General features: G+C 39.9%; 1 protein-coding gene across 1 annotated transcript; it reads left to right on the top strand.

Annotated features, from left to right (window-relative positions):
• The first annotated feature begins 108 nt into the window (after window positions 1-108).
• HINT3 (histidine triad nucleotide binding protein 3) lies at window positions 109-24,406 on the top strand. The gene is made up of 5 exons (XM_025422951.3): window positions 109-390; window positions 8,574-8,691; window positions 17,433-17,502; window positions 19,750-19,876; window positions 22,172-24,406. The coding sequence occupies exons 1-5, from the start codon at window positions 190-192 to the stop codon at window positions 22,202-22,204; spliced, it is 549 nt and encodes a 182-aa protein (XP_025278736.1). The 5' UTR covers window positions 109-189; the 3' UTR covers window positions 22,205-24,406.
• The last annotated feature ends 1,592 nt before the right edge of the window (window positions 24,407-25,998 follow it).

Here is a 25,998-nt window from a genome sequence, read left to right on the forward strand (position 1 = left end):
GCTGGCTCTGACGCGGCCCACGGCGTCGCCCCCAGGGCCCGCCCCCAGGGCCCGCCCCCAGGGCCCGCGCATGCGCCCAACCCCTTCCCCCCCCCCCCCCCCCAGTCCTTCGCAGCGGCGGGCGACGGGCGACGCCTCCAGGTCACACCGCGAGGTGCAGGCGGCGGACGCGCTCGGCGCGGCGGGGCGATGGCGGAGGAGTCGAAGCGCGCTGGCTCGGAGTCGGGGCCGGCTTGTCAGGCCGCGGCCGCCGCAGACGCCGCGGAGTCCTCCCTGCCGGCCGCCGAGGTGGCCCCGAGGTCGTCGCGGGCGGAGGAGCAGGGCGGCAAGTGCGTGTTCTGCCGCATCGCCGGCCGGCGGGAGCCCAGCACCGAGCTGCTGCCCTGCGAGGTGGGCGGCGGGCGGCGGGGGGGCGGGGGGGCCTGCTGCTGCTGCTGACCCACGGCGACCCGGAGCGGGACTGTCCCCGGCCCGACGTTCCCCCGCTCGGAGCGGGACTGTCCCCGGCCTGACGTACTCCCACCCCCCGCCCCGCAGCGGGACTGTCCCCCCCCCGACGTCCTCCCCCTCCCCCCCCGGCGGGACTGAACCCCCCCATGTCCTCCCCGTCCCCTGGGAGCGGGACTGGGCCCCCCCACATCCTTCCCCAGAGCGGGACTGTCCCCCCCCACGTCCTCTCCCCCCATGAGCGGGACTGTCCCCCCCCGACGGCCCCCCCCGACGTCCTCTCCCCCCCCATGAGCGGGACTGCCCCCCCCATATCCTCCCCCCAGAGCGGGACTGTCCCCCCCGACGTCCTCCCCGCCATGTCCTCTCCCCCCATGAGCGGGACTGTCCCTCCCCCCGACGTCCTACCCCCCCCATGAGCGGGACTGCCCCCCCATATCCTCCCCCCATGAGCGGGACTGTCCCCCCCCATGTCCTCTCCCCCCATGAGCGGGACTGCCCCCCCACATCCTCCCCCCAGAGCGGGACTGTCCCCAGGCCCCGACGTCCCCGCCCCCCAGCGGTGAGGGTCTCTGCAGGATCCTTGCTGTGCAGGGTTGGGGCGCGGGTTGGGCGTGGGGTGGGGACACCATGTAGCCATAAAGCCAAACTCTTGGGCCTCTGTGTGCAGGTAGGAGGTATTTGGCAGAAAATAGCATTTGTGGCCTGTTTTCTAGAGGGCTTGGTCCCCGCCGCCCAGACCGGCCTCACATCCTGCACAGGCCCCTGCCCCAGGGGAGAGAGCTGCTGGAGAGGAGCTCGTCCTTGTAGAGGCTCCTTGGTTAGGCTCAGTGAAGCTGGGCGGGGGGCACTGGGGCAGAGGTCGCACTGCTCCCCACGGAAGGGCGCAGGTCCTACAGGTGGTGTCAGTTGGCACCGGCGCACTTTTTCAGAGCACTAAGTACTGAAAACAGATAATCTGATACACATTTTCTTCTATCACTTCTACGTGCCTTTAAAGAAATTGCTTTGGGAGAGGATCAGCTCCAAAGATTTTGGGCTTTTTTGTTTTGTTTAGTTTAGTTTTGTGTTTTTTTTGGTGATTCTTAATTCCTTTGTTGGAACAGATGCACTCGAATCTGTCGTAAGCACCTAGTGTTGGAGATTCACGGCTGAGTAGGAGGAAGGATAGTCGCTGTTCAGATGTCATAGGCTAAAGGGTGGCCTGAACGCGGAGCAGGTGGCTGCAAGTCGCCGGAGCTTGGTGAGGTGGTCCTGAAGCAGCGGAGCTTGTCTCCCTGAGTGGAAGCAGGAACCTCCCGGACCCAGGACAGTGAGCCAAGCCGTAGAAGTCTACTAAGCAGAGATGCAGAGGAAGCTCTCAGGGGTGACCTCCCCACAGGGCTGCCCCTGGCGCCATGTAGGTCTGCCCTTTATAGGGAACTGACCAGGGAACTTGGCAAATTCCGTGTCACTATCAGGGTGCATATTTAGAAGACAGGTGGGGGACTCCTAAGGTCATAATAGCCAAGGAGGTGTTCTTGTAAGTATCATGAGCCCAAACAAGGTGTTTACTTCTCAGGGTAACATCTCCTCCCTAACCTTTCTCTACATCTGGGATTTCTGTAGCCTAGTCAGGTAGCCCGTGGCTTTGAGACTCTTGTGCCTCTTGGTGTGAGCAGGGACGATTGATAACCCCTTAATGACATATTTCTGTGATTAGTGGCCATTAAAAGGGGGGATACTCCCTCACATTTGGAGCTAGGAGACCAGACTTACTTTTCTATTTTTACAGTCTTCTCTCTGTTTCTTTGGAGTGGGTAGGAGCCTGAGCCTGGGGCCTTTCCCTGATCCTTCCCTGCCTAGTCCTGTCTGCCCCTAACCTGTTCCTACATCACTTCTACCACACGCTGTGTTTTGTTTAGCTGTGTGATCCCTTACCTCTCCAGCAGCAGCCACCTAGTTTTAGACAAGGTGAACCCATGGGTCAACCCATGGTTGGGGTCTGGCCCCGTAGGTGTTCCGTAAGCGCAGTGGAACAAAGGTAAGGATTTATGGCTAGAGAGAGGCCTAAAGTGACAGACCTTGAAATCTGTGCTGAATATCGGGGGAAGGAGTGAAGACTGGACACAGTTGACAGGGAGGAAGAATACATGCCTTGGTGGTCTGGAAAGTACAGTGGCCTCTGCTGAACTGATCCGTGGAGTTGGGACAGACCGCTGAGCTCTGCTTCTTTTTTTTTTTTTTTTTTTTTTAGCTCTGCTTCTTCATCCACTCCTTATCTCACCACATAGAAGATTAGGGTAGCCAGTAGTAAAATTTTTTTTTTTTTTTTTTTACTTCACAGAATTCAATATTCCTTAGATTCCTACAAACTGCATTTAAATGTTGCACAGTCTAGTACCCGTGTTGAGGAACACGAGTAAGTAATATATACTTGTAGTATAAAAAGTTTTGTCTAAAATTAGTCACCGAGAGGGGGTGGGATGGTTGAAACGTCTATCACAATGTTTTCCAGGCCAAAGGTCAGGGTTTTTTCTCTTTAAAGAACATTCTCAGCCTGGGTGGCCCAGTTGGCCTGGCACCTGCCTTGGCCCCGGGTCATGGTCCTGGAGACCTGGGATCAAGCCCCACGTTGGGCTCCCTGCTCGGCGGGGAGTCTCCTTGTCCCTCTACCTACTTTTGCTCTCTCTCAAATGAATAATAAAATGTTCCCAGAGAGAAGTATGTGAAAAGCCTGGAACATTTTTATAGAGGAAATTAGACACAGTCCATACTTGGAGCTAATGTGCTCCCTACATAGATGGCACAGGATGAATATATGCTGTAGTCCGTGTAATACAGAACATAAGCAAGGTGCACATCTTGTAAACAGTGTCTCAAAAAGTTGCAGATCTTTTAAATATTGAATCTAAGATGATTTAATATATAAGAGCTCACTAATCAAAGGTTAAAGATCTTTTTAAAAAGAGAACCCAATCTTTAATTTGTATATTTTGCATTATATATAGTATATTTTTATATTTGTTCATGTTTATTATAAATATTTAGTAAAAACTCTATATATATTATAGCCTTATATTCATTCATATATGTTTCTTATAAATAGAAACTATTGGATTGATATCCAAGTAGGGTAGACATAATTAAGTACAGAGGAGAAAATTTGATTTGGAATAATTGGAGTTATTAGCATCATAGGGCTTAGTCCAAGAAACTTTTCTGGCAAAAGCCAGAGAAGATTCCTCGCTCCATAACTGTATACCGTATTTTTGTTGTATACTGCAGAGTTGAAACTAAGCAAATACTATGCCATGCATTCTCGGGGTGGGGAGAAAAAAGTTGATTTTGGGGGGATGGTATGAGGCAAAGGCAAACATGATAGACCTAAACAGGTAAGGAGTGTATCTGCAATATCGAAATACCATGAGAGTGGAATCAGGGAAAAAAGTCTTCAGAACGTCCTCGAGGGGTGACTGAAAACATGGTTGAGAAATACCAGGCTAGATGTTTATTTTTATCTTGCTTGAGGCCATGCTGAGGAAATACTGGTTTAACTTTAACGTCCTCCCTCTTCTTTAATCAAATTCACCCTACACGTCAGATGGTGTGATACTGAAATGTTCTTTCAAATGTTGCTTTAGATATCAGTCGGGGGTCAGCTGCAGAGAGAAAAACTAGCTATTTAAAGCAGAAATTGATGTAATATAGGGAATTATATGCTTTAAAAAAAGGTTGTTGCAAGGGCTCAAGGAAAAACCTTCAAGAATGACATCCAGGGGCACCTGGGTGGCTCAGTGGTTGAGCACCTGCCTTCGGATCGGGTCATGACCCCAAGGTCCTGGGATCCAGCCCTGCTTTGGGCTCCTGGCGCAGCCGCAGCTGAGAGAGAGCCTGCTTCTCCCTTTCCCTCTGCTGCTCCCCCTGCTTGTGCCTGCACAATCTCTCTCTCTCTCTCTCTTCCTCCCTCCCTCACTCCCTCCCTCCCCGTTAAATAAATAAAAATCTTAGGAAAAAAAAAAAAAAGTGACATCCAGAGCAGCACTTCACCTGACAACTGGCAGACTGAGGACGTGTTTCTTCTGCCCCAGCAGGAAGCTGTGGTTCCTGGGGACTGCCCTTGGAACTAGACTTAGGGAAGATGCCTCTGTAGGGGTGACTCAGGGGTGAGGAAGAAGTGTGACCGCCACCGTTGAGTGGTGTTCCCAGGGGGAGAACTATTGGCATTTTGGGTTGGATTCTGCTTTGTTGTGCAGGGCTCTTCCACCTGTTGGAGGATGTAGCCCATTTCTGGGCACCAAATGCTGGTAGCACCTCCATATTTCTACTCCCCTTTGAAAGATAACACAACTAAAGAGCTACGCTCTGCGTGCTATGTCCACACCGGTAGGCCCTGGCGCCAAAACAATGGGTGTCTCATGCCTGTCTCTTGACTCACGTGATGCTATTGACTAGATGTTGGCATAGGGGGCGGGGAGAAAGAAAAAAGAAACTCGGTAGTCTTAGAGCTGGCCATGTTTGCCTGCTGGAACTAGCGGAAGCCATGGAAAGATGGCTTTTTCTCAGGTTAGCTTGTCAAAGCACCTAAGTCTGAAATATATCTAGTTGGCAAGATCTAAATTCCATCTGGGATTTTGGATTTTTAAATTTCTGTAGTTCAGGGACACCTGGGTGGCCCAGCAGTTGAGCATCTGCCTTTGGCCCAGGGCATGATCCCCGGGGTCCTGGGATCAAATCCCACATCAGGCTCCCTATAGGGAGCCTGCTTCTCCCTCTGCCTGTGTCTCTGCCTCTCTCTCTCTCTCTCTCTGTCTCTCATGAGTAAATAAATACAATAAAAAATAAATAAATTTCTGTAGTACATAGAAGTATTTAAAATGGAAGTTGAGTGCCCATCTACCCTGTTCACCACAGTTTATTTGTTGTGTTTAATGAATGTTTAGCCCAGATGCTTAGATTCAGTGCTGATAATGAAGTCAGCATAGGCTAGCTGTTTGTCTAACCCATGCATTCTCAAAAGGGGTAAAAATTGATGTTCTTACCTGGGACAGGGACATGGGCAAAAATTTTTTTTTATTATTTACATATATAAAATACAGGTAAGCATATAGGATATAAACACATGTACAATTTGGCTGTGGTATTAAAATATTTGGGGGTGGAGCAATTAGGAAAAAAAGTCTGAAAAGTTTCCTTAGAGGTATGGTAATGAAAAAGGCTGAGAAACACTTAAAATCAAACAATGGCCATAATTCCGACTTTAAGAGGGGTTCTGTAAGAACAGACTGAAAGATCATGGAAAGTCTGTCTCTGTTACTGGAAAAGGATGTAAAAACTATGACACCATTTTTTTTAAGGAGGAGAGGAGGGAGCATTCATTGGTAGCTTTATCTTTCTACTTAAACATCTTTTATTTACATTTATTTATTAAACAATCTTTCAAGTTTACTATGTGGTATTCACTTGTATTTCAAGGATAAATAGGGCATGTTCCACGCTTCAGAAGCTTGCCTGTGATCTGTATTGAAAGCATAAATGGAAAGTTCTCATTTAGTGGATATCATTAGGGATAGATAGTCAGATTTCTGTGTCTTAAAGTCACTTGAAATATCTTTTTTGGGGGGCATCTGGGTGGCTCACTTGGTTAAGCATCTGCCTTCAGCTCAGGTCGTGGTCCCTGGGTGGTGGGATCTGCTCTGCTTGGGGCTCCTGGCTCAGCGGGGAATCTGCTTCTCCTCTTCCCTCTCCCTCTGCCCGCCCCTCCTCCTGTGTGCTCTCTCTCGTTGGCTCTAGCTCTCTCTGTCTCAGATAAATAAAAATCTTTACAAAAAAAGAAAGTTCTTTGTGTAGCTATGTTATCAATGTGACATACAGTTAGGTTTATTTTATTTGTTTCCGTTTGTTTTCAATTTTAGGGATCATTTTCTTTTTAAGTTCAAAAGCATGTTACGTATTCATGTTTTGCAGTCCAACTTATAAAGCTGAGTACATTTGGTAAAGTCTAGCATCCATTCTCTTGTCTTTACTCTGTTCCTCTTCCCTCACAAGAAACTGAAAAATATATTTTTGGTTTTTCCTTCCATTGTGAGAATCCGTATGTGTTTATTTATATTTGTAATTTGAATTCCCCCCAGTGGTTAACCTCGTGGTTAGATGGCCTAACCACTCTCCTGTTCCTTGCTTTATTTTTTTTTTTTAACTTCGAAGTATACTTCAGAAATGATTTCCTAAGTATTTAAAGATCTTTCTCATTGCTTTTTATAGCTATGTATTACTTCGTTGTATGGACTCGCTATAATATTCAGCCAGTCTCCTCTAATTGAATCATGGACACTTGGGTTCTTTTCTTTTTTCTTTCTTTTTTCTTGCTATTACAAGTCATGCTGCAAACGATAGCTTTGTACGTGCATCGTTGCTATATCTTTTGTCATCGTGTCTTTGGAATAGGAGAAAGTCTTTCTTAAAATGAAGAAAGAGGAGAGAGGGTAACATCAGAGGGCCAGTTTCAGTATTTTAGAAAGCTTAATGGAAATCTAATTCAATCATAGGTGGCATAGGCTAACTAAAATGCATTGGTTTTCCTTCACCTATTTACCCCTCAACCTTCCCTCTAACAGCTACCAGTTTGTTTTTAGTGTCATATGCTTTAGTCCATCCATGTTGTCACAGATGGCAAGATCTCATCCTTTTATGACTAATATTTCATTGTATATGTGTCACATCTCCTTTATTCATTCATTTATTGATGGATTCCCAGGTTGCTTCTATGTCTTAGCTGTTATAAGTAGTGCTGCAATAAATGTAGGGGTGCATACATATATCTTTTGAATTAGTGTTTTCATTTTCTTTGGTAAATAAATACACAGTAGTGGAACTGGTGGATCATATGGTATTTCGGTTTTTAATTTTTTGAGGAACCTCCCTACTGTCTCCACAGTGGCTGCCCCAGTTTGTATTCCCATCAACAGTGCACAAGGGCTTCCTTTTTTCCCACATTCATCCCAACACATATTTCCTGTCTTTTTAGTATTAGCCATTGGACTGGTGTGAAGTTTCATCTCACTGTGGTTAGATATGCATTTCTCTGATGATTAGTGGTGTTGAGCATCTTTTCATATATCTTTTAGTCATTGAATAATTTTTTATATAAAATATTGGAAAAGCTTATTTAGGGAATATTGATTTTCCTTTTGGAAAGGTTTGAAACTCAAATGTCAGTAAGTTGAAAGACTCCCTTTTTCATTTTTTTTTTTTTCCCTTATGTGACTATGTGGAGTATGCAAATCAGAAAACTAATATAATGGATTGGACACTTAGTACAATACTGGAGTTTTTATCAGCATTTCAAAGGATTTTTAATGCTGTAAACATAAAGTATTTGTATATAACTGCTATAAAAATGTTTAAAATGGTAGTTTCTGGATATGAAGATGCTGGATGATTTTCCTATTATAATTGAGGAATATGCTACTTTGGAAAAAAATTAAGTCTGAAAAAGAATTTATCAATCTTGCTATGTTTCTATAGTCAAACCTTTAAAAGTAGTTATAAAGAGTAAAAAACCCTTAGGTAGACATGGAGAAATATATAACGAAATAAAAAAAAAAACCTCTGGGATTGTTGGTAATGAAGTTTCTTTTGGTTTTGTTTGTTTTGCTGTTTAAAGATTTATTTATTTGAGTGAGAAAAAGGGCAGGAGTGGGAGAGACAGAGGGAGAGGGAGAATCTCAAGCAGACTCCCCACTGAGTATGAAACTGGACACGGAGCTTGATCTCACAACCCTGTGATCACGACCCTGAAATCATGACCTGATTTCAAAACCAAGAGTCGGACACTTAATCCTCTGTGCCACCCAGGCGCCCCTTTGGTAATGAAGTTTGAATGAACTTCATTGATAATTGTTTTCCTGAAATTAGCTTTATGTAAGTCTTCATTTTCTGTAACAAATGAACATCTCATGAAAGACGCTAAAGCTGGTCTCTATGAACTTAATGCATAATCACAAAATTGCCCAGCTGGGCTTAAATGTAACAGGAGTACGATTTTCCTATCATATTGAGATTTGTGGTATTTCAGACATGCCAGAACAGCATTAGGAAATTCTTTTTAAAAAATTCACTAACAAATGATATGATTTTTCCTTCAGAATGAAGACCTCGTTTGCTTCAAAGATATCAAACCAGCAGCACCTCATCATTATCTTGTGGTGCCAAAGAAGCATCTTGGAAACTGTAGAGAGCTAAAGAAAGATCACATAGAACTGGGTAAGATGATGGTGGCAGTATTTTTCATGGCTATCTCATCCTGAATTGGCAACAGTGATAGCAGTGACAGTCAAGAAGAAAAAGTCTAGCCAGGTATTATGAAAAAGGAGCATTGTGACTTTGTGAAACTTCTATTATGAAAAATTTCAAGTATTTACAAAAAATAAAGAAAATAGTGTTATCTCCAAGTCTTCATTACCCAACTCCACATTTATTAGCTTTTGGCCAGTCTTTTTCATCTATTAACCTCCTCCCACAGTGGATTTGAAGCAAATTCCAGACATCGTGTTATTTAATCTTTAAGATCTCTAAAAGATAATGTCTTTCTGTTTTTTAAATGATGGCTTTCCTTGACTCTGAAAATGGAAAGTGCTAAAAAAAAATGAGACCATATTGGTGCCTGCCTTGTAAGTTTCTTGTGTAGATGAACTAACACTGAAGTTTAGTTATGAGATTTTAGCGATGCCCTTTTAGCTTCTGAAAAGATTTTGTATCTTGTTTTGTTTCTTACAGGATTATCCTACATTTTCCTACTTATGAGTTCTGTGACTTACCAGTTAGCATTTCCTAAGTCATTTCTTTTTCTTTTTTTTTTTTTAAGATTTTATTTATTTATTTATGAGAGACACAGAAAGAAAGAGAGAGAGGTGCAGAGACACAGGCAGAGGGAGAAGCAGGCTCCATGCAGGGAGCCTGACGTGGAACTCGATCCCGCTGCACCACCCGGGCTGCCCTCACCTTGTATCTTTGGGGTAAATCCCCAGTAGTGCAAATGCTGGGTTATAGGGTAGCTCTATTTTTAACTCTTTGAGGAACTTCCACACAGTTTTCCAGAGTGGCTGCACCAGTTTGCATTCCCACCAACAGTGCAAGAGTATTCTCCTTTCTCCACATCCTCGCCAACATTTATTGTTTCCTGTCTTGTTAATTTAGCCATTCTCACTGGTGGATCATTGTGGTTTTGATTTGTATTTCTCTGATGACAAGTGATGTGGAGCATTTTTTCATGTGCTTGTTGGCCATGTGCAGGTCTTTTTTGGAGAAATGTCTGTTCATGTCTTCTGCCCATTTCTTGACTGGATTGTTTGTTTCTTGGGTGTTGAGTTTGAAAAATTCTTTATGGATCTTAGATATTGGCCCTCTATCTGATGATATGTCATTTGCAAATATTTTCTCCCATATTGTAGGTTGTCTTTTAGTTTTGTTGACAGTTCCGTTTGCTGTGCAGAAGATTTTTATCTTGATGAAGTCCCAATAGTTCATTTTCTGCTTTTGTTTCCCTTGCCTTCATAGATGTGTCTTGCAAGAAGTTGCCATAGCCAAGTTTAAAATTGTTGTTCCCTATGTTCTCCTTTAGGATTTTGATGGATTCTTGTCTCACATTTAGATCCTTCAACCATTTTATCTTTGTGTGTGGTGTAAGAGAGTGATCTAGTTTCATTCTTCTGCATGTAGCTGTCCAGTTTTCCTAACACCATTTATTGAAGAGACTGTCCTTTTTCCATTGGATATTCTTTGCTGCTTTGTCGAAGATCAGTTTGCCATAGAGCTGAAGGTCCACTTCTGTATTCTCTATTCTGTTCCGTTGATCTATGTGTCTGTTTTTGTGCCAGTACCACACTGTTGATGATCACAGCTTTGTAGTACAATGTGAAATCCGGCATTGTGATGCCCCTAGCATTGGTTTTCTTTTTCAACATTCCTCTGGCAATTCAGGGTCTTTTCTGACTCTCTACAAATCTTAAGATTGTTCCAACTCTGCGAAGAAAGTCCATGGTATTTTGATAGAGATTGCATTGAATGTGTAAATTGCCCTGGGTAGCATAGACAGTTTCACAATATATATTCTTCAGTCCATGAGCATGGAATGTTTTTGTGTCTCTTCGTGTCTTCCTCAATTTCTGTCATAAATGTTCTGTAGCTTTTAGAGTACAGATCCTTTACTTCTTTAGTTAGGTTTATTCCTAGGTATTTTATGCTTTGGGGTGCAACTGTAAATTGGATTGATTCCTTAATTTCTTTTTTCTTCAGTCTCATTTTTAGTATATAGAAATGCAACTTATTTCTGTGCATTGATTTTGTATCCTGCCACACTGCCGAATTGTTGTACAAGTTCTAGCAGTTTTGGGGTGGATTTTTTTGAGTTTTCCCTATACAGTATCATGTCATCTGTTAAGAGTAAGAGTTTGAAAAAAAAAAAAAGAGTGAGAGTTTGACTTCTTTGCCAATTTGAATGCCTTTTATTTATTTTTGTTGTCTGATTGCTGAGGCTAGGACTTCTAGTACTATGTTAAGCAACAATGGTGAGAGTGGGCATCCCTGTCATGTTCCTGACCTTAGGGGCAAAGCTCTCCCCATTGAGAATGATATTGGGATCCCTGGGTGGCGCAGCGGTTTGGCGCCTGCCTTTGGCCCAGGGCGCGATCCTGGAGACCCGGGATCGAATCCCACGTCAGGCTCCCGGTGCATGGAGCCTGCTTCTCCCTCTGCCTGTGTCTCTGCCTCTCTCTCTCTCTCTGTGTGACTATCATAAATAAATAAAAATTAAAAAAAAAAAAAATGATATTCATTGGAGGCTTTTCATAGATGGCTTTTATGATATTGAGATATGTTCCCTCTATCCCTACAGTTTGAAGAGTTTTAATCAGGAAAGAATGCTGTATTTGCCAAATGCTTTCTCGGCATCAATTGAGAGGATCATGTGGTTCTTATCTTTTCTTTCTTTATTTTTATTTTTTAAAGACTTTATTTATTTATTCATGAGAGACCCAGAGAGAGAGAGGCAGAGACACAGGCAGAGGGAGAAGCAGGCTCCATGCAGGGAGCCCGACATGGGACTCGATCCCAGGACTCCAAGATCACACCCTGGGCCGAAGGCAGGTGCCAAACCACTGAGCCACCCAGAGATCCCCTATCTTTTCTTTTGTTAATGTGATCTATCACCCTGATGATTTACAAATGTTGAACCACTCTCGCATCCTAGAGATAAATCCCACTTGGTCGTGGTGAGTAATCCTTTTAATGTACTTTTGGTTCCTATTGGCTAGTATCTTGGTGAATATTTTGACATCCATGATCATCAGGGATATTGGTCAGTAATTCTCCTTGATAGGGTCTTTGTCTGGTTTTGGGATCAAGATAATGCTGGCTTCATAGAATGAGTTTGGAAGTTTTCTTTCCATTCTACCTTTTGAAACAGCGTTAGTAGAATAGGTATTATTTCTTCTTTAAATGTTTGGTAGATTTCCCCTGGGAAGCCATCTGGTCCTGGACTTTTTTGTCTTGGAATGTTTTTGATGGCCGGTTCAATTTCCTTGCTGGTTATTGGTCTGTTCAGATTTTCTATTTCTTCCTGTTTCAGTTTAGGTAATTTATAGGTTTCCAGGGATGCATCCATTTCTTCCAGATTGCCTGATTTGTTGGCATAGAGTTGTTCGTAATATGTTCATAAAATCATTTGTATTTTCTTGGTGTTGCCTGATTTGTTGGCATAGAGTTGCTCGTAATATGTTCATAAAATCATTTGTATTTTCTTGGTGTTGTTGGTTTCATTCATGATTTTTTAAATTTGAGTCTTTTTTCTTTTCAATAAGTCTGGCTAGGGGTTTATCTATCTTATTAACAAGTCTTTCAAAGTACTAGCTCCTGGTTTTGTTGATCTGTTCTGTTCTTCTGGTTTCTATTTCAATGAATTCTGCTCTAATCTTTCTCATTTCTCTTTTCCTGCTTGATTTAAGCTTTATTTACTCTTCTTTCTCCAGTTCCTTTAGTTGTAAGGTTAGCTTGTGTATTTGAGATTTTTCCAATTTTTTTGAGAGGGGCTTGGATTGAAATGTACTTCCCTCTTAGGACGCCTTTGCTATATCCCAGAGATTTTGAACAGCTGTGCCTTCATTTTCTTCGGTTTGCATGAATCTTTTTGTTTTCAAATTTTCTGGTAGACCCATTCATGTTTTAGTGAAATACTCTTTAACCTCCAAGTGTTTAAGTTCCTTCCAAATTTCTTCTTGTGATTGAGTTCTAGTTTCAAAGCATCATGGTCTGAAAATATGCAGGGAATAATCCCAGTCTGTTGGTATTGGTTGAGACCTGATTTGTGACCCAGTATGTGGTCTATTCTAGAGAAAGTTCCATGTGCACTTGAGAAGAATGTATATTCTGCTGCTTTAGGATGGAATGTTCTGTATATATCCATGAAGTCCATCTGGCCCAGTGTGTCATTGAAAACCCTTGTTTCATTGTTGATCTGCTTAGAAGATCTGTTCTTTGCTGAGAGTGGAGTGATGAGGTCTTCTACTATTAATTTATTATCTATGTGTTTCTTTACTTTGGTTATTAACTGGTTGATATAATTGGCTGTTCCCACATTAGAGGCATAAATATTCTTAATTGTTAGGTTTTTCTTGTTGTATAGAACCTTTCAGCATGATATAGTGTCCATCTTCATCTCTTATCAAAGCCTTTGGTTTAAAATGTAATTTATTGGTATGAAGATTACTACCCCAGCTTTCTTTTGAGGTCTGTTTGCATGGTAAGTGGTTCTCCACTCCTTCATTTTTAGTCTGGAGGTGTCCTTAGATCTAAAATGAGTCTCTTGCAGACAGCATATACATGGGTCTTGCTTTTTTATCCTGTCTGATATCCTGTGTCTTTTGACTGGAGCATTTAGCCCATTCATGTTCAGAGTAACTATTGAAAGATACGAATTTAGTGCCATTATATTACCTGTACAGTCTGTATTTCTGCAGATTGCCTCTGTTTTTTGGGCTTTCTCTTTGTTCACAGGATCCCCCTTAATATTTCTTGAAGGGCTGGTTTGATAGTCACATACTCTTTCAGTTTCTGTCTCCTGGAAGCTTCTTATCTCTCCTTCTATTCTGAATGACAGCCTTGCTGGATAAAGTATTCTCGGCTGCATGTTTTTCTCATTTAGGAGCCTGATGTATCATGCCAGCCCTTTCTGGCCTGCCAGGTCTCTGTGGATAAGTCTGCTGTTAATCTAGTATTTTCCCCCCTATATGTTAGGAATCTCTTGTCTTGAGCTGCTTTTAGGATTTTCTCTTTATTTCTGAAATTTGCAAGCTTCACTATTAATACGTTGGGGTGTCGATCAGTTTTTGTTGATTTTGGGAGAGGTCCTCTCTATTTCTTGGATATGAATGCCTGTTCCCTTATCTAGGGAAGTTCTCAGCTATGATTTGTTCATAAATACCTTCTGGTTGTCTCTCTCTCTCCATACCCTCTGGAATCCCAATAAAAATGGATTTTTTTCAAACTATTACTTAATTCTCGGAGCCTCTCCTTGTGGGCTCTTAGTTGTTTTTCTCTCTTTTCCTCAGCTTCCTTCCTTTCCATCAACTTGTCTTCTATGTCACTTACTTTCTCTTCTGCTGCATTTACCCTAACTGTTAAGAACATCCAGTTTAGACTGTATCTCAGAGTATTTTTAATTTCTGCCTGATTAAATCTTATTTCTTCAGTAAGACATTCTCTAGAATCTTTTATGGTTTTTTCCAAATCCAACTAGTAACTTTATAATTGTAATTCTGAATTCTCTCTCCCAACATTTTACTTAAATCCATATCCATTAGATCAATGGCAGAGAACGTTACCTCTGTTTTTTTTCTTTTGTGGTAAATTCTTCCTTCTGGTCATTTTGTCCAATGCAGAATGGCTGTACAAATGAGCAGAGTCAAAAATATCAACCACAACCCAACCAAAATACTCACTAGACAATTCTGAAGAGGTCAGGGATCAGAAAATAAAAGATAAAAGACAAAGAAAAAGAAAAAAACGTGTGTGTGTGGGGCGGGGGAGATGGTGAAAGAAAGAGATTATAATCTCACAGAGCAGACCAAAACAATGCTCCACTTGGTTCTGAATGTTTTTTTGGTCTGTATGTTAGAAGGTACTAAATTCCAAAATTATATTAAAAAAACCCATATATATATATATATATATATATATATATATATATATATATTTACACACAGACATAAAATTGAATATGGTGAAAGAAAGCCAAAAATGAAGAATATATCAATAACATGTAATTGTATAAAAAAAACATAGAATTGTAAAATATGAAAGTTAAAAAAGAAAAATCTTAAAAATGAAGAGTTGATAAGATATTATAGTTAAGATGGGAAAAAAGAAAGAATATTGGAAAATTTTAACCTAAAAGATAAACAAATCATAAGGAAAAAACCCCTCAAGTTCTGTATACTGTTTTCCCCTAGTCCTGGAGCTTTCCAGTGCTGCTTGGTCAGTAAACTTGCTGTTCCCCTGGTCTTTCTGGGGGTCTCCTGGGGGAGAGGCCTACTGCGCTGTTTCTTAGGTGTCTATGCCTGGGTTCAGTTGTACTGCTCCTTGCCAGGTGGCCAGGCTCAGTGTGAGCTGTTTGCCCTGTGAGGTCTTTGTTCGACGAAAGGGGGATAAAAAACTGAAACTAGATCTCCAGTTCCAGAGCCAGGAGATCCCAGCGTGTGCCAAACGGCAGACTCCTACAGTGCCCACCCACTCAGATCCTTCCCAGGGGCAGGGAGGGGTGGAGACACTGGTTGTGCAATTTTCAGGACTCCTGCCGGAGAGGTTTTGCCTGGTTGTGCCCACACCTGCTCCACCCCTCCCAGATGGAAGCAGAGGGTTGCTGCATTCTAGTCCTTTGCAGGGACCCAGCACAGAGAGCAGTCTCCTGTCCCCGGTTTGTGGTTAATGACGCAACATGCTGAGCCTTCTTCCAAGCTCGCTAACCTAAACCCATTTCCCTGCGCCAGTGCTTGGGAACTCTGCTGGCTTGGGCACCCCTGTTCCTCCTGTTCCTCTGGGAATATTGAGACCCCACTGTCCCTCCTGCGAGTTGGCCCCGCTTCCCCCACTGAGCACCTTCCAGGCAGGGAAGTGTCTCACAGGAGCAGGTTTCTAAAGGTCCTGGTTTTGAGCTCCAGGGCTGTATCACTGTCCTGCAGCCAGCTTGCAGTCTTCCGCCTCCGCCCCCCCACCCCCCGCAGTTTATCTTTGATATATCCCCCTCCCCCCCGCCCCGTTTCTCTTCTCTACTCCTACCTTGCAAGAAGTGGTCACTTTTCTATTTGTGGAGTTCCAGCCTTCCTTACATCTCAGGCTGAATTCATAGGTGTTCCGGATGGTTTGATAGTTATCTGGCTAAATTTGGGGGGACCAGATGAAAGAGGACCCCCCTGTCCTTCTGCCATCCTGCCTCCTCTCTTGGTTTCGCTTTTGTATTATTATTTTTTATTTTGTATTTATTTATTTTTATTTTTATTATTTTTTTTAATTTTTATTTATTTATGATAGTCACAGAGAGAGAGAGAGAGGCAGAGACACAGGCAGAGGGAGAAGCAGGCTCCATGCACCCGGAGCCCGACGTGGGATTCGATCCCGGGTCTCCAGGATCGTGCCCTGGGCCAAAGGCAGGCGCCAAACCGCTGCGCCACCCAGGGATCCCTGTATTATTATTTTTTAAATGTAGTATGAAAATCTTTGACTTTTAATTGGAGTGTTTAGTTCATAAATGTTTAATAACTATTGATGCAGTTTGATTTAGGTGTACTATCTTGCCATTTGTTTTCTGTTTGTCCCATTTTTTGTTGTTATTGCTGTTTCTTTCCTGCCTTTTTGTGGTCAAATATATTTTTTGTTATTCTACTCTTAATTTATTTCTTGCTTTTTTATGTATTCCTCTTCACGCTTTTTAAAATGGTTGCTCGAGAGAGATTAAAATACTCGTGTAATTATAATAATATAATGAGAATTCACATTTTATCAGTTCATGAGAAATGTGAGAAACTTTGCAATACTTTGTGTTATTGTTGTCATATATATTACACCTGCATACTTTATAATATGGTACTGTTAAAATTATTGCTTTAAGCAGTCATATGTCTTTTAAAGAAGTTAAAAGAGAGAACATTCTTTTCCCCCATGTCTGGGATCTTGGGAGTATTTTAAAAGAAAACAAGATACAGTCTTGCTTGAAGTAACCTGACTTTTTTTTTTTTTTAGATGATATGGTATTGTCCTCCTGGCTCAACCCTGACTTAGAGAAGTAAACATTAGCAACAATTTTATGAGTGTCTTTTAATACAAGCACCCTCTGTAGATTCTCTCATTTCTTCCCCCTTCCAAATACTTGGTTACACCATTCAGAAACAAAAGAAGTATAAAGTTTGACATTGTGCTTTAGAGATTGCAGGTTTACCAAAATTTCTCTCATGGGAAAGCATAATCCTATCCAAAGACCATAAAGCACCAAGACAGTAGAGACGCTAAAGCAGATAGAATTCAGAAGCCAAAACAATTATACGAACATTTAGCTAATTAAAGTAGGCTGACATAAAAGCCTATCATATCCTCGTTTGGGCTGAAAGACAAATTTCTTGTCTTTCCTGTCTCTCTTCTTAATTCTGACATACTTGCTTATTACTTTGTCTCCTTATGATCAGAGGTAGACCTCAGTAGGATCAGATGTCCTAGGTGTAGTCCCTTGATCGCGCTCCTCAACAGCTATTCAAAGTCAGCCTATACATCGTACTTTGTGGTAGGTGGAATCTTCCTGTCATGTTAATGAGCAAACTTCTCAGTAACTTAGACCTATTAAACAGGTCTTTAAACATTTACCTATCGAATACAACTTTGACTAGATCAGAAGAGTTAAAATTCATTACAATTTAGTAATGTCTTCTACTACAGTGTAATGTAGTTTCTTTCCTGTTTTATAGTTGAGAGCATGGTAGCTGTTGGGAAAACCATTCTTGAAAGGAATAATTTCACTGACTTCAAAAATGCAAGGTATGTATACTTCCAGATAGAAACCAATATATGCAGCTGGTTTTTCTGAAACGTTGTTTCCTCCTGGGAAATAAAAGTAGAGGTGGCAGACATGCAGTTTTCCTGAAAATGAGCATACATTGTTCATTGGTAGTATAAATTTAATAAATCTTATTACTCTCATAGGGTAATATGTCTCATTGTCTTAGCATCTAATAATCACCTCTTGAAGTTTGGGCAGACAAGTATATTTAAACAGCAGGTAAGTAAAATAGTTACAAGTCCACCTCCACCTTTCTTTGTTCAACATGTGCATTTCTTAAAAAACTGTGTGTAAATTGAATTTCTTTAGAAAATATTTTATTTTATGTGATTTTAAAATATATTATTATACTTCAAGTATGAAATTAACTTGAATTTGTTGCCTGCAGAACTGATCTTGGGCATTCACCAAAGTTTGAGCAAAAAGCATATAATGGTCAATGTGGCAACTATTTTACTTAATCTAAATAGTAGGTTTTTAAAACACTTCTGGCTTTGCCTTGTGTAACCAAAGGAGATTACTTCTAACATCTGAACTGGAATTCAAAGAGACCTGGATTCTAACGTTACCCATGCTATTTGCTGTGTACTGTGCTCATAACTGGCTGTGCTAGTTGAGACATTTAACATCTCCAAGATAATACCTCCTCTGCATACTTATAGGTTAAAATAAGATTGTGGGTGTGAAAATCCTCTGGAAACTGGGACGCCTGGGTGGTTCAGCTGTTGAGCACCTTTTGGCTGAGGTCGTGATCCTGGGGTCCTGGGATAGAGTCCCGCATTGGGCTCCCTGCATGGAGTCTGCTTCTCCCTCTGCCTGTATCTCTGCCTCTCTCTCTCTGTCTCCCACGAATAAATAAATAAAATCTTAAAAAAGAAGAAGAAGAAGAAGAAGAAGAAGAAAATCCTCTGAAAACTATCAAGCATTATTGAAGGGTGATAATGACAAGGAACAGATGGTATTTGAGACCCTATGGCCAAAGAGCAGCACATTCCCTTCCCAGTCATAGGAATGCTTCTTAGAAGAATGAACATTGGACTGAGTCTCAATCCTCACTCTACCACTGCTTGACTTTGCAACTTTGGGAAGTCTCCTACTTTTTGGATCTTGGCTTCCCCATCTTTGAAGTGAAAGAGTTGAATGAACCCTTCAGTTGCTTCTAGCTTTTAGATTACTTGATTCTGTATTACACAGAGGGAGAACCCAGTCTATCTTTTCTAGGTAGTTGTGGAAGCTTTTCCATGTGTGTTGTGTTTATGACTTTCCATCGTCAATCCTGTGTTGATGCAATATACCACTTCTTTGCCTTCCTCCTACACTCCCACTGTTGTCTTTTTTTTTTTTTTTTTAATTGAGACTCACTTCTAGTTTCAGCAGACAGAAATTTGTAGGCTTGGATTATTACTACAAGTGCACCTTGCTCCACTCAGAAATTCTAAGGGGACTTAATAACTGTAAGCTGATTTTTAAGAGATAGAACATATTAAAAAATTTCTTGGTAGAAATTTGTTAGTAGTCAAAGGAATTCTTTTGTAAGTGTTTTATAAAACAGATAATTATGAATAATTCTCATCTAACTTATTTTCTTTATTAAACAAGAAACTTGAGTGATGATAAAAGTTTTTCAAATAATGATATAATTAACCTAATTAGCCTAACCACTAGAAGATGGGTTGATAAGGAAATGACTACTTTCTGAAAGGAGGTGGCTATGTCTTAGAATAAGGGAACCCTTGAGTGTCCTGTAAATTTTTTTTTTTAAAGAAAAGGGTGGAATTTATACCAAACGTAGTACACAACAAACAACTTCATGACTCAGCTGTGCAGTCTAAAAGTTAAAGATCCCAGGAGTGCCCTGTAATTTTTTAAAAGATTCATTGCAGAGTCGTATCTTACGAGAATTAAACATTAAAATTGTTATGCGCCGAGGTGATAAAACATAATGCAAACTCAGAATTCATAAAGGTTTTACTGAGACATAATATGCTCTTAAGCCCTTCCTTGATGAAGATTTTGTTACTGTGAACTTCAGCACAAAGAGGAGGAAGTGTTTGACTATTGGGAAATGTATAAAGAAAGCAGTAAAAGAGATGTTCGAGTGGCAGTCAGTCTACCGTAGGTAACCTGTTTGGGGTATCTTAATATTAATGTGTTTTGACATAAAAAAATAGCTTTAAATTGTTGTAGAACTGCCTTGCCAAGTATCTCTTACCTTTCTGTTTTAGAATGGGTTTCCATATGCCTCCATTCTGCTCCATTTCTCACTTGCACCTTCACGTTCTGGCGCCTGTTGATCAACTTGGCTTCTTATCAAAGTTGGTTTATAGAGTGAATTCCTATTGGTTTATCACAGTAAGTATTATTATAGTAGCAGCATACACAAATACTTAAAGTATTTGTCCTTTTTTTTTTTTTTTTGTAGTTCTTCTTTTCTTGGCAACAGTAGGCACTTAACAACCCTCATCCTCTTGATCTCTCTCTTAATGTTCTGCTCACGCATATCCAAAGTAATATTTTTAATATAAGAGATCCTCCAGGTTATCAGATCTGTAGGAAGAGAAGCTATGGCTAAGTCTCCATTGCCAGAACAGTTCAGCACCCAGGGTCCAATCTGGATTGAAACTGTGGCTCCATTCTTTACGTGATGTCCCATGTGCAAGTTACTTAAATGTTTTATGGCCCAAGTTCTTTATCTATTACCTGTGTAGAAGGAATACTGCCCACCTGTAGGGTTGCTAAGAGGATCAATAAAATAATTTACATATAAAGCACTTAAAACTATACCTTGCAAATAGTAAGTACTAGTAAATACTACCGGCTGGGGGATCCCTGGGTGGCGCAGCGGTTTGGCGCCTGCCTTTGGCCCAGGGCACGATCCTGGAGACCCAGGATCGAGTCCCACGTCGGGCTCCCGGTGCATGGAGCCTGCTTCTCCCTCTGCCTGTGTCTCTGCCTCTCTCTCTCTCTCTCTGTGTGACTATCATAAATAAATAAAAATAAAAAAAAAATACTACCGGCTGCCTCTGTTATCATCACCAACATTATGGTAGAAATTGAATTGTTGTAATTTTGAGTAAAGGCTGCCCTGGTAGCATCAATGGTCAGATCTGAGGTTCAAGCCATTGAGCTAAAAAAAAATGGCAGATTTCTGCTTTTCTGGGGCAAAAGTAGACTAGAATTCAAGCTGATTATGGGCCTGTTGCCTGACAGTCCAGCGTTAGTTATAGAGTGATGTCCTTCCAGGGCCACTGGACTAGTAATTTACCAGGTGCTGTGTGTCCGTGATGGTAAGGAGACCTGTAATTGCTGTAGTTAAACAAGCACTGAAGTACAAATTAAATAATTGCTCTCAATGCATATTATTATTATAGCCATGGTACCCAAGAAACTAACGAGTGTAATTTCTAGAAACTTCATATTTCAAGCTTATTATCCCTGGTGATTATATTTAACTTAAAAATAATTTAAGATATTTGTGTGTGTGTGTTTTTGAAACAAAAATTAATAGAATATTTGATAAGAGATGGTGTGATCTCTTTAAAAAATCTGTGTGGTTAAAAGGATTTTTTTCTTTATTTGTATTTGTAATTTTTTATATGCTCCATGCTTTTATAATAAAGTAATTAAATTGAATTTTTGAAATGTTTTTAACTATATTTCCTTACATGACTTTTTAGTTAGAAAAAAATGAAAAAATTATAAGATCTGTTAATGGTTCATCTTGAATCTGCACTCTCCTTAGATCTGTCAGCATATATTATGAGACTTTGAAAAAAATCAAGATAAAGATAATTGATTTCAAAATATCTTAAATGATGTTTCAGATATATAAGAGGTTTTTTTGAAATAATAACCAGAATGCTTTGGTTTACTTTTAAATTTTTTAAATAGATTTTATTTTTTAGAGCAGTTTTAGGTTCACACAGTAAGACTGAATGGAAAATACAGAGAGTTCCCATATACCCTCTGTCCTCCATATACTCACAGTCTCCCACTATGGACATCCTACATCACAGGGATACATTTGTTATAATCCATGAAATTACAGTGACATAATCATCTTTACCCAAAGTTCATAATTTACATTAGGGTTTATTGTTGGTATTGTATCTTTTATGAGTTTGAACAAATGTGTAGTAACATGTATCCAACATGATAGTATAATAAGATCCTCAGTGCTGTACCTGTTCATCTCTCCCTCTCCCTTGATTCCTGGTAACCACTGATCTCTTTAATGCCTTCACAGCTTTACCTTTTCCAGAATGTCATATGGTTGTAACCATACAGTATGTAGTCTTTTCAGATTGGCTTCTTTCACTTAGTAATATGTATTTAAGGTCCCTCCACATGTAGTTTACTTTTTAAAATGTTAATATTGTATTTATTTTCTTTTTCTTATTAAAGTTTTTTAATGAATATGCAATATGGATAAAAATCAACCTATTTATATACAGTGTGGAATACCTTTACTATAGATTATAAGACTATTATATTGAGACATTTTTTAGAAGATAGACTTAGGAACAGAATATGTACTATCCAGCGCTTCTGCTGTGACTTACTATAATAGGGATGCCAGTAGAATTATTTTATATAGGCTGTAATAACTAGAATCTAAAAAAATATGTTGTGTTTTCAAAATTACAGGCTGATTGTTTGATTGAAAAACTAAGAACATGAAAATGTCAACAGTGGAAGATTTTCCTAATCTTGGCTCAACATAAACTAATATTTTGGTCCCTTTGAAGTCTAATTATAATTGTAAGGTTTGTTGGGTTTTATGAGAGGCTATTACTGGCTGCTAGCCTTAAATCTTTTCTGAATGTTTGTTTCCTGAGATCTGTGATACAGTTACTTGGATACTCTGTCATTGACTTTTTTATTTTAATGGTTACTTGTTTAAGGTTTAAGATACCATGGATAAAATCCCATTAAAACAAATTCCATTAATCAGGAAGGGCTATTTTTTTACAAACAGTTCGAACATTTTCATTCTCAATAGTCTATTATAATAGTGATTTATTTATGAAGAATAAACTGGTATGGAAAGTATTTTGTTGGAGCCTTTATTATTACAAAGGAGAAAAGGGGATTAACCATTTCTTGACAGTTATATAATTGTACACACAAAATTTCAAAATGAAGAGTACCATACTACATAGTGATTTCTGTTCTTGTTGAAGGAAAGAATTGTATGTGTGTAATTTTTTACTCCGATTTCAGACACTGATTTTCACTTCTTGAAGCCTAACATTTTTGTTAATAAATTGTTCCTGAAAGCTATGTGATATACATTAAGTAATTTTTAATGGTGAGCTTACAAGAACAATCAATTTGGTTATCCAAGAGAATTCAGTATACTGGCAGTTTACCTGTAAGGACGTGAATGGGGAAGAAACATGAAATAGTTATACTAATGTATTAAAAACTGGTAGAAATTGTTGTTTCATGGTTTGTTTATTGTACCAAAGGAAAAGTAGAATTAAAAAGTGATTAGGCCTAGCTTTTATCATGAAATAATCTTGCTTTGAAAGTACAAATAGATAAGCTTGGATGAGAAAATTTATTTTAATAGCTCAGTGTTAGCATTACTGATACATCATTTCGTGAGACATGCTTCTTTAGGTTTTGTTCTGATCTGTGGTCACAACAGTGAATGTGAGTGAAGAGTAAGGTAGTGATAGCTAATACTTCACTGTGCCAGTTCATGAATATAAGTGAACACGAGGACTAAAGTATTGATGTTAGAATAGGCTGAGATGATTCATTTTCTTGCTTATTATTGGCATGATATTGATATTAAGCATAGTTTGAAGTAATGAAATAGTACAATGTTTAATGACAACATCTGGGATATTTAGTTACAACATCTGAAATAAATACTCATTCATTTAACAAACATTTGCAGAGTATTTAACATTTTGAGGATTAGGATATACAGGTGAGAAAGGACAGCCTGTTTTTAAATGCTAATACAAGGGTCAGATGAAACGAGTCAGTATAGTTTAGTGTGTCAAGTGCTCTCATGCCCACAGAAGAGGCTGTGGAAAGGAATACAATTTTGAGAGCAGATGGCAGTATAACTGAATATTTAAGACACAGTGGTAGGCAGGTAGACAATGGACGTTTAGGCTAAGGGACCCACATGTACTTTTCCTGAATTCTTGCTCTGTTATTATTTACTTTACAATTGAAGTGAATGTTCACATTCCATGTGGAAGGTAGGGGCTATGGGCTCTCAAAATTAGATTTCCAAGCTTTTCAGCGCTGCTTTGTTCTACCAACACAGATTAGCAGTTACAAGTTTGCAGAAATCAAACGACATGTGGAAGGTAGGGGCTATGGGCTCTCAAAATTAGATTTCCAAGCTTTTCAGCTCTGCTTTGTTCTACCAACACAGATTAGCAGTTACAAGTTTGCAGAAATCAAACGACCAGCTGCAGAAAAGGAATTTTGTGTATACACAACATATTGTACTATGTGAACTTGCAATGATAAAAATGACACTATTATGATAATAACACATAAGATACTTAAGAAATTCTCAAATGCCTTATGGACTTCTTCAAAAATATGATTAGCCAACTGATTTATATAGGTTTATACTCTGTCATAGTTAAGTTTTCCTTCTCTGTTACTACAATTAAAATTCACTCAGCTTTTTCAGTAGTTATTTAGTAACTCAGTAGCTATACATTAACTCAACACAAAACTAACTCATAACTTATCTTTAAAATGTTTAAAGTAATATCAAGAGCATTATTCATGCATGTTATGATATTGTTTGTAATTGCAGAATTGTAAAATGATTAGTGAGCTGTTTCAAACTGTGCTTACTTAGCTAAAAGAAAGCTAAATAAATATGGAAAAATACTGTGTCAAGGTTTGCCTCTATGGGCTTTTTATGTGTGGGTTTTTTTTAAGACTTTATTTTTTAGAGCAGTTTTAGGTTCACTGCAAAATTGAACAGAAGGCACAGAGATTTCCCAGATAGCCATTATTGACATTCCCCAGCAGAGTGGTACATTTGTTGCAATGATGAACCTACACCTACATGGACACGTCATCATTACCCAAAGTCTGTAGTTTACTTAAGGTCCACTCTTGGTGTGGCACATTCTGTGAGTTTGGGCAAATACATAATGATGTGCGTCCATCATTCTAGTATCATGCAGAGTATTTTCACTGCCCTAAAATCCCTCTGTACTCTTTTCATCACTATCCCACCCATCCCTGGCAAGCAGTGATTTTTTTTCTTTTAAAGATTTTACTTATTTATTTGACAGAGAAAGAGAGAGTGAGTGAGTGCACAAGCAAGGGGAGCAGCAGAAGCAGGGTCCCCACCTGATGTGGGGCTCGATCCCAGGATCCTGGGATCATGACCTGAGCCGAAGACAGATGCTTAACCGACTGAGCCATCCAGGTGCCCCAAGCAGTGACCTTTTTACTGTCTGTGTAGTTTCCCTTTTCCAGAATGTCATATAATTGGAATCACACAGTATATAGCCTTTACAGGTTGGCTTCTTTCACTTAGTAATATACATTTAAGGTTTCTCCCTGCCTTTTCATGATGTGATAGCTCATCTCTTTTTAGTGCTGAATAATATTCCATGGTCGGAATGTACTATGGTTTATCCATTCACCTACTAAAGGATTTCTTGGTTGCTTCCACATTTTGCCAATTATGAATAAATCTGCTGTAAACACCTGTATGCAGGTTTTTGTGTGGAGGTAAGTTTTCAATGCCTTTGGGTAAATACCAAGGGACATGATTACTAAGTCACATGATAAGCATATGTTTAGTTTTATAAAAAACTGCCAAACTATCTTCCAAAGTGGCTATGTACCATTTTGTGTTCCCACCAGCTATCAATAAGAATTCTCATTACGTCCTTGCCAGAATTTGGTGGTGTCAGTGTTTGGGATTTGTCCATTCTACTAAGTGTGCAGTGGTATCTCATTGTTTTAATTTCCTTTTCTCTGATGACATATGATATGGAGCATGTTTTTATATGGTCATTTGCCATCTGTGTAGCTTCTTTGGTGAGGTGTCTCTTAAGGTTTTTAAACTGAGTTGTTTTCTCATTATTGAGTTTTAAGAGTTCTTTGTATATTTTCGATCACAGTCCATTATCAGGTGTACCTTTTGCAAATATGTTCTCCCAGTCTGTGGCTTGTGTTCTCATTTTCTCGACACTGTCTTCCACAGAGCAGTTTTTAATTGTAATGAAGTCCAGCTTATTATTTCTTCAACAGATCATGACTTTGGTGCTGTATCTAAAAAAGTCATTGCCATACCCAAGATCATCTAGGTTTTCTCTTACTGTCTCTAAGAAGGTTTATAGTGTTGCATTTTACATTTAGGCCTCTGATCTGTTTTGAGCTAACTTTTGTGAGGGTTATAAGGTATGTGTCTAGATTTTTTTTTTTTTTGTATGTGGATGTGCAATTGTTCCAGCACCATTTGTTGAAAA

The sequence above is a fragment of the Canis lupus genome, chromosome 1, assembly GCF_003254725.2.
Source record: "Canis lupus dingo isolate Sandy chromosome 1, ASM325472v2, whole genome shotgun sequence".
NCBI lineage: Eukaryota > Metazoa > Chordata > Mammalia > Carnivora > Canidae > Canis > Canis lupus.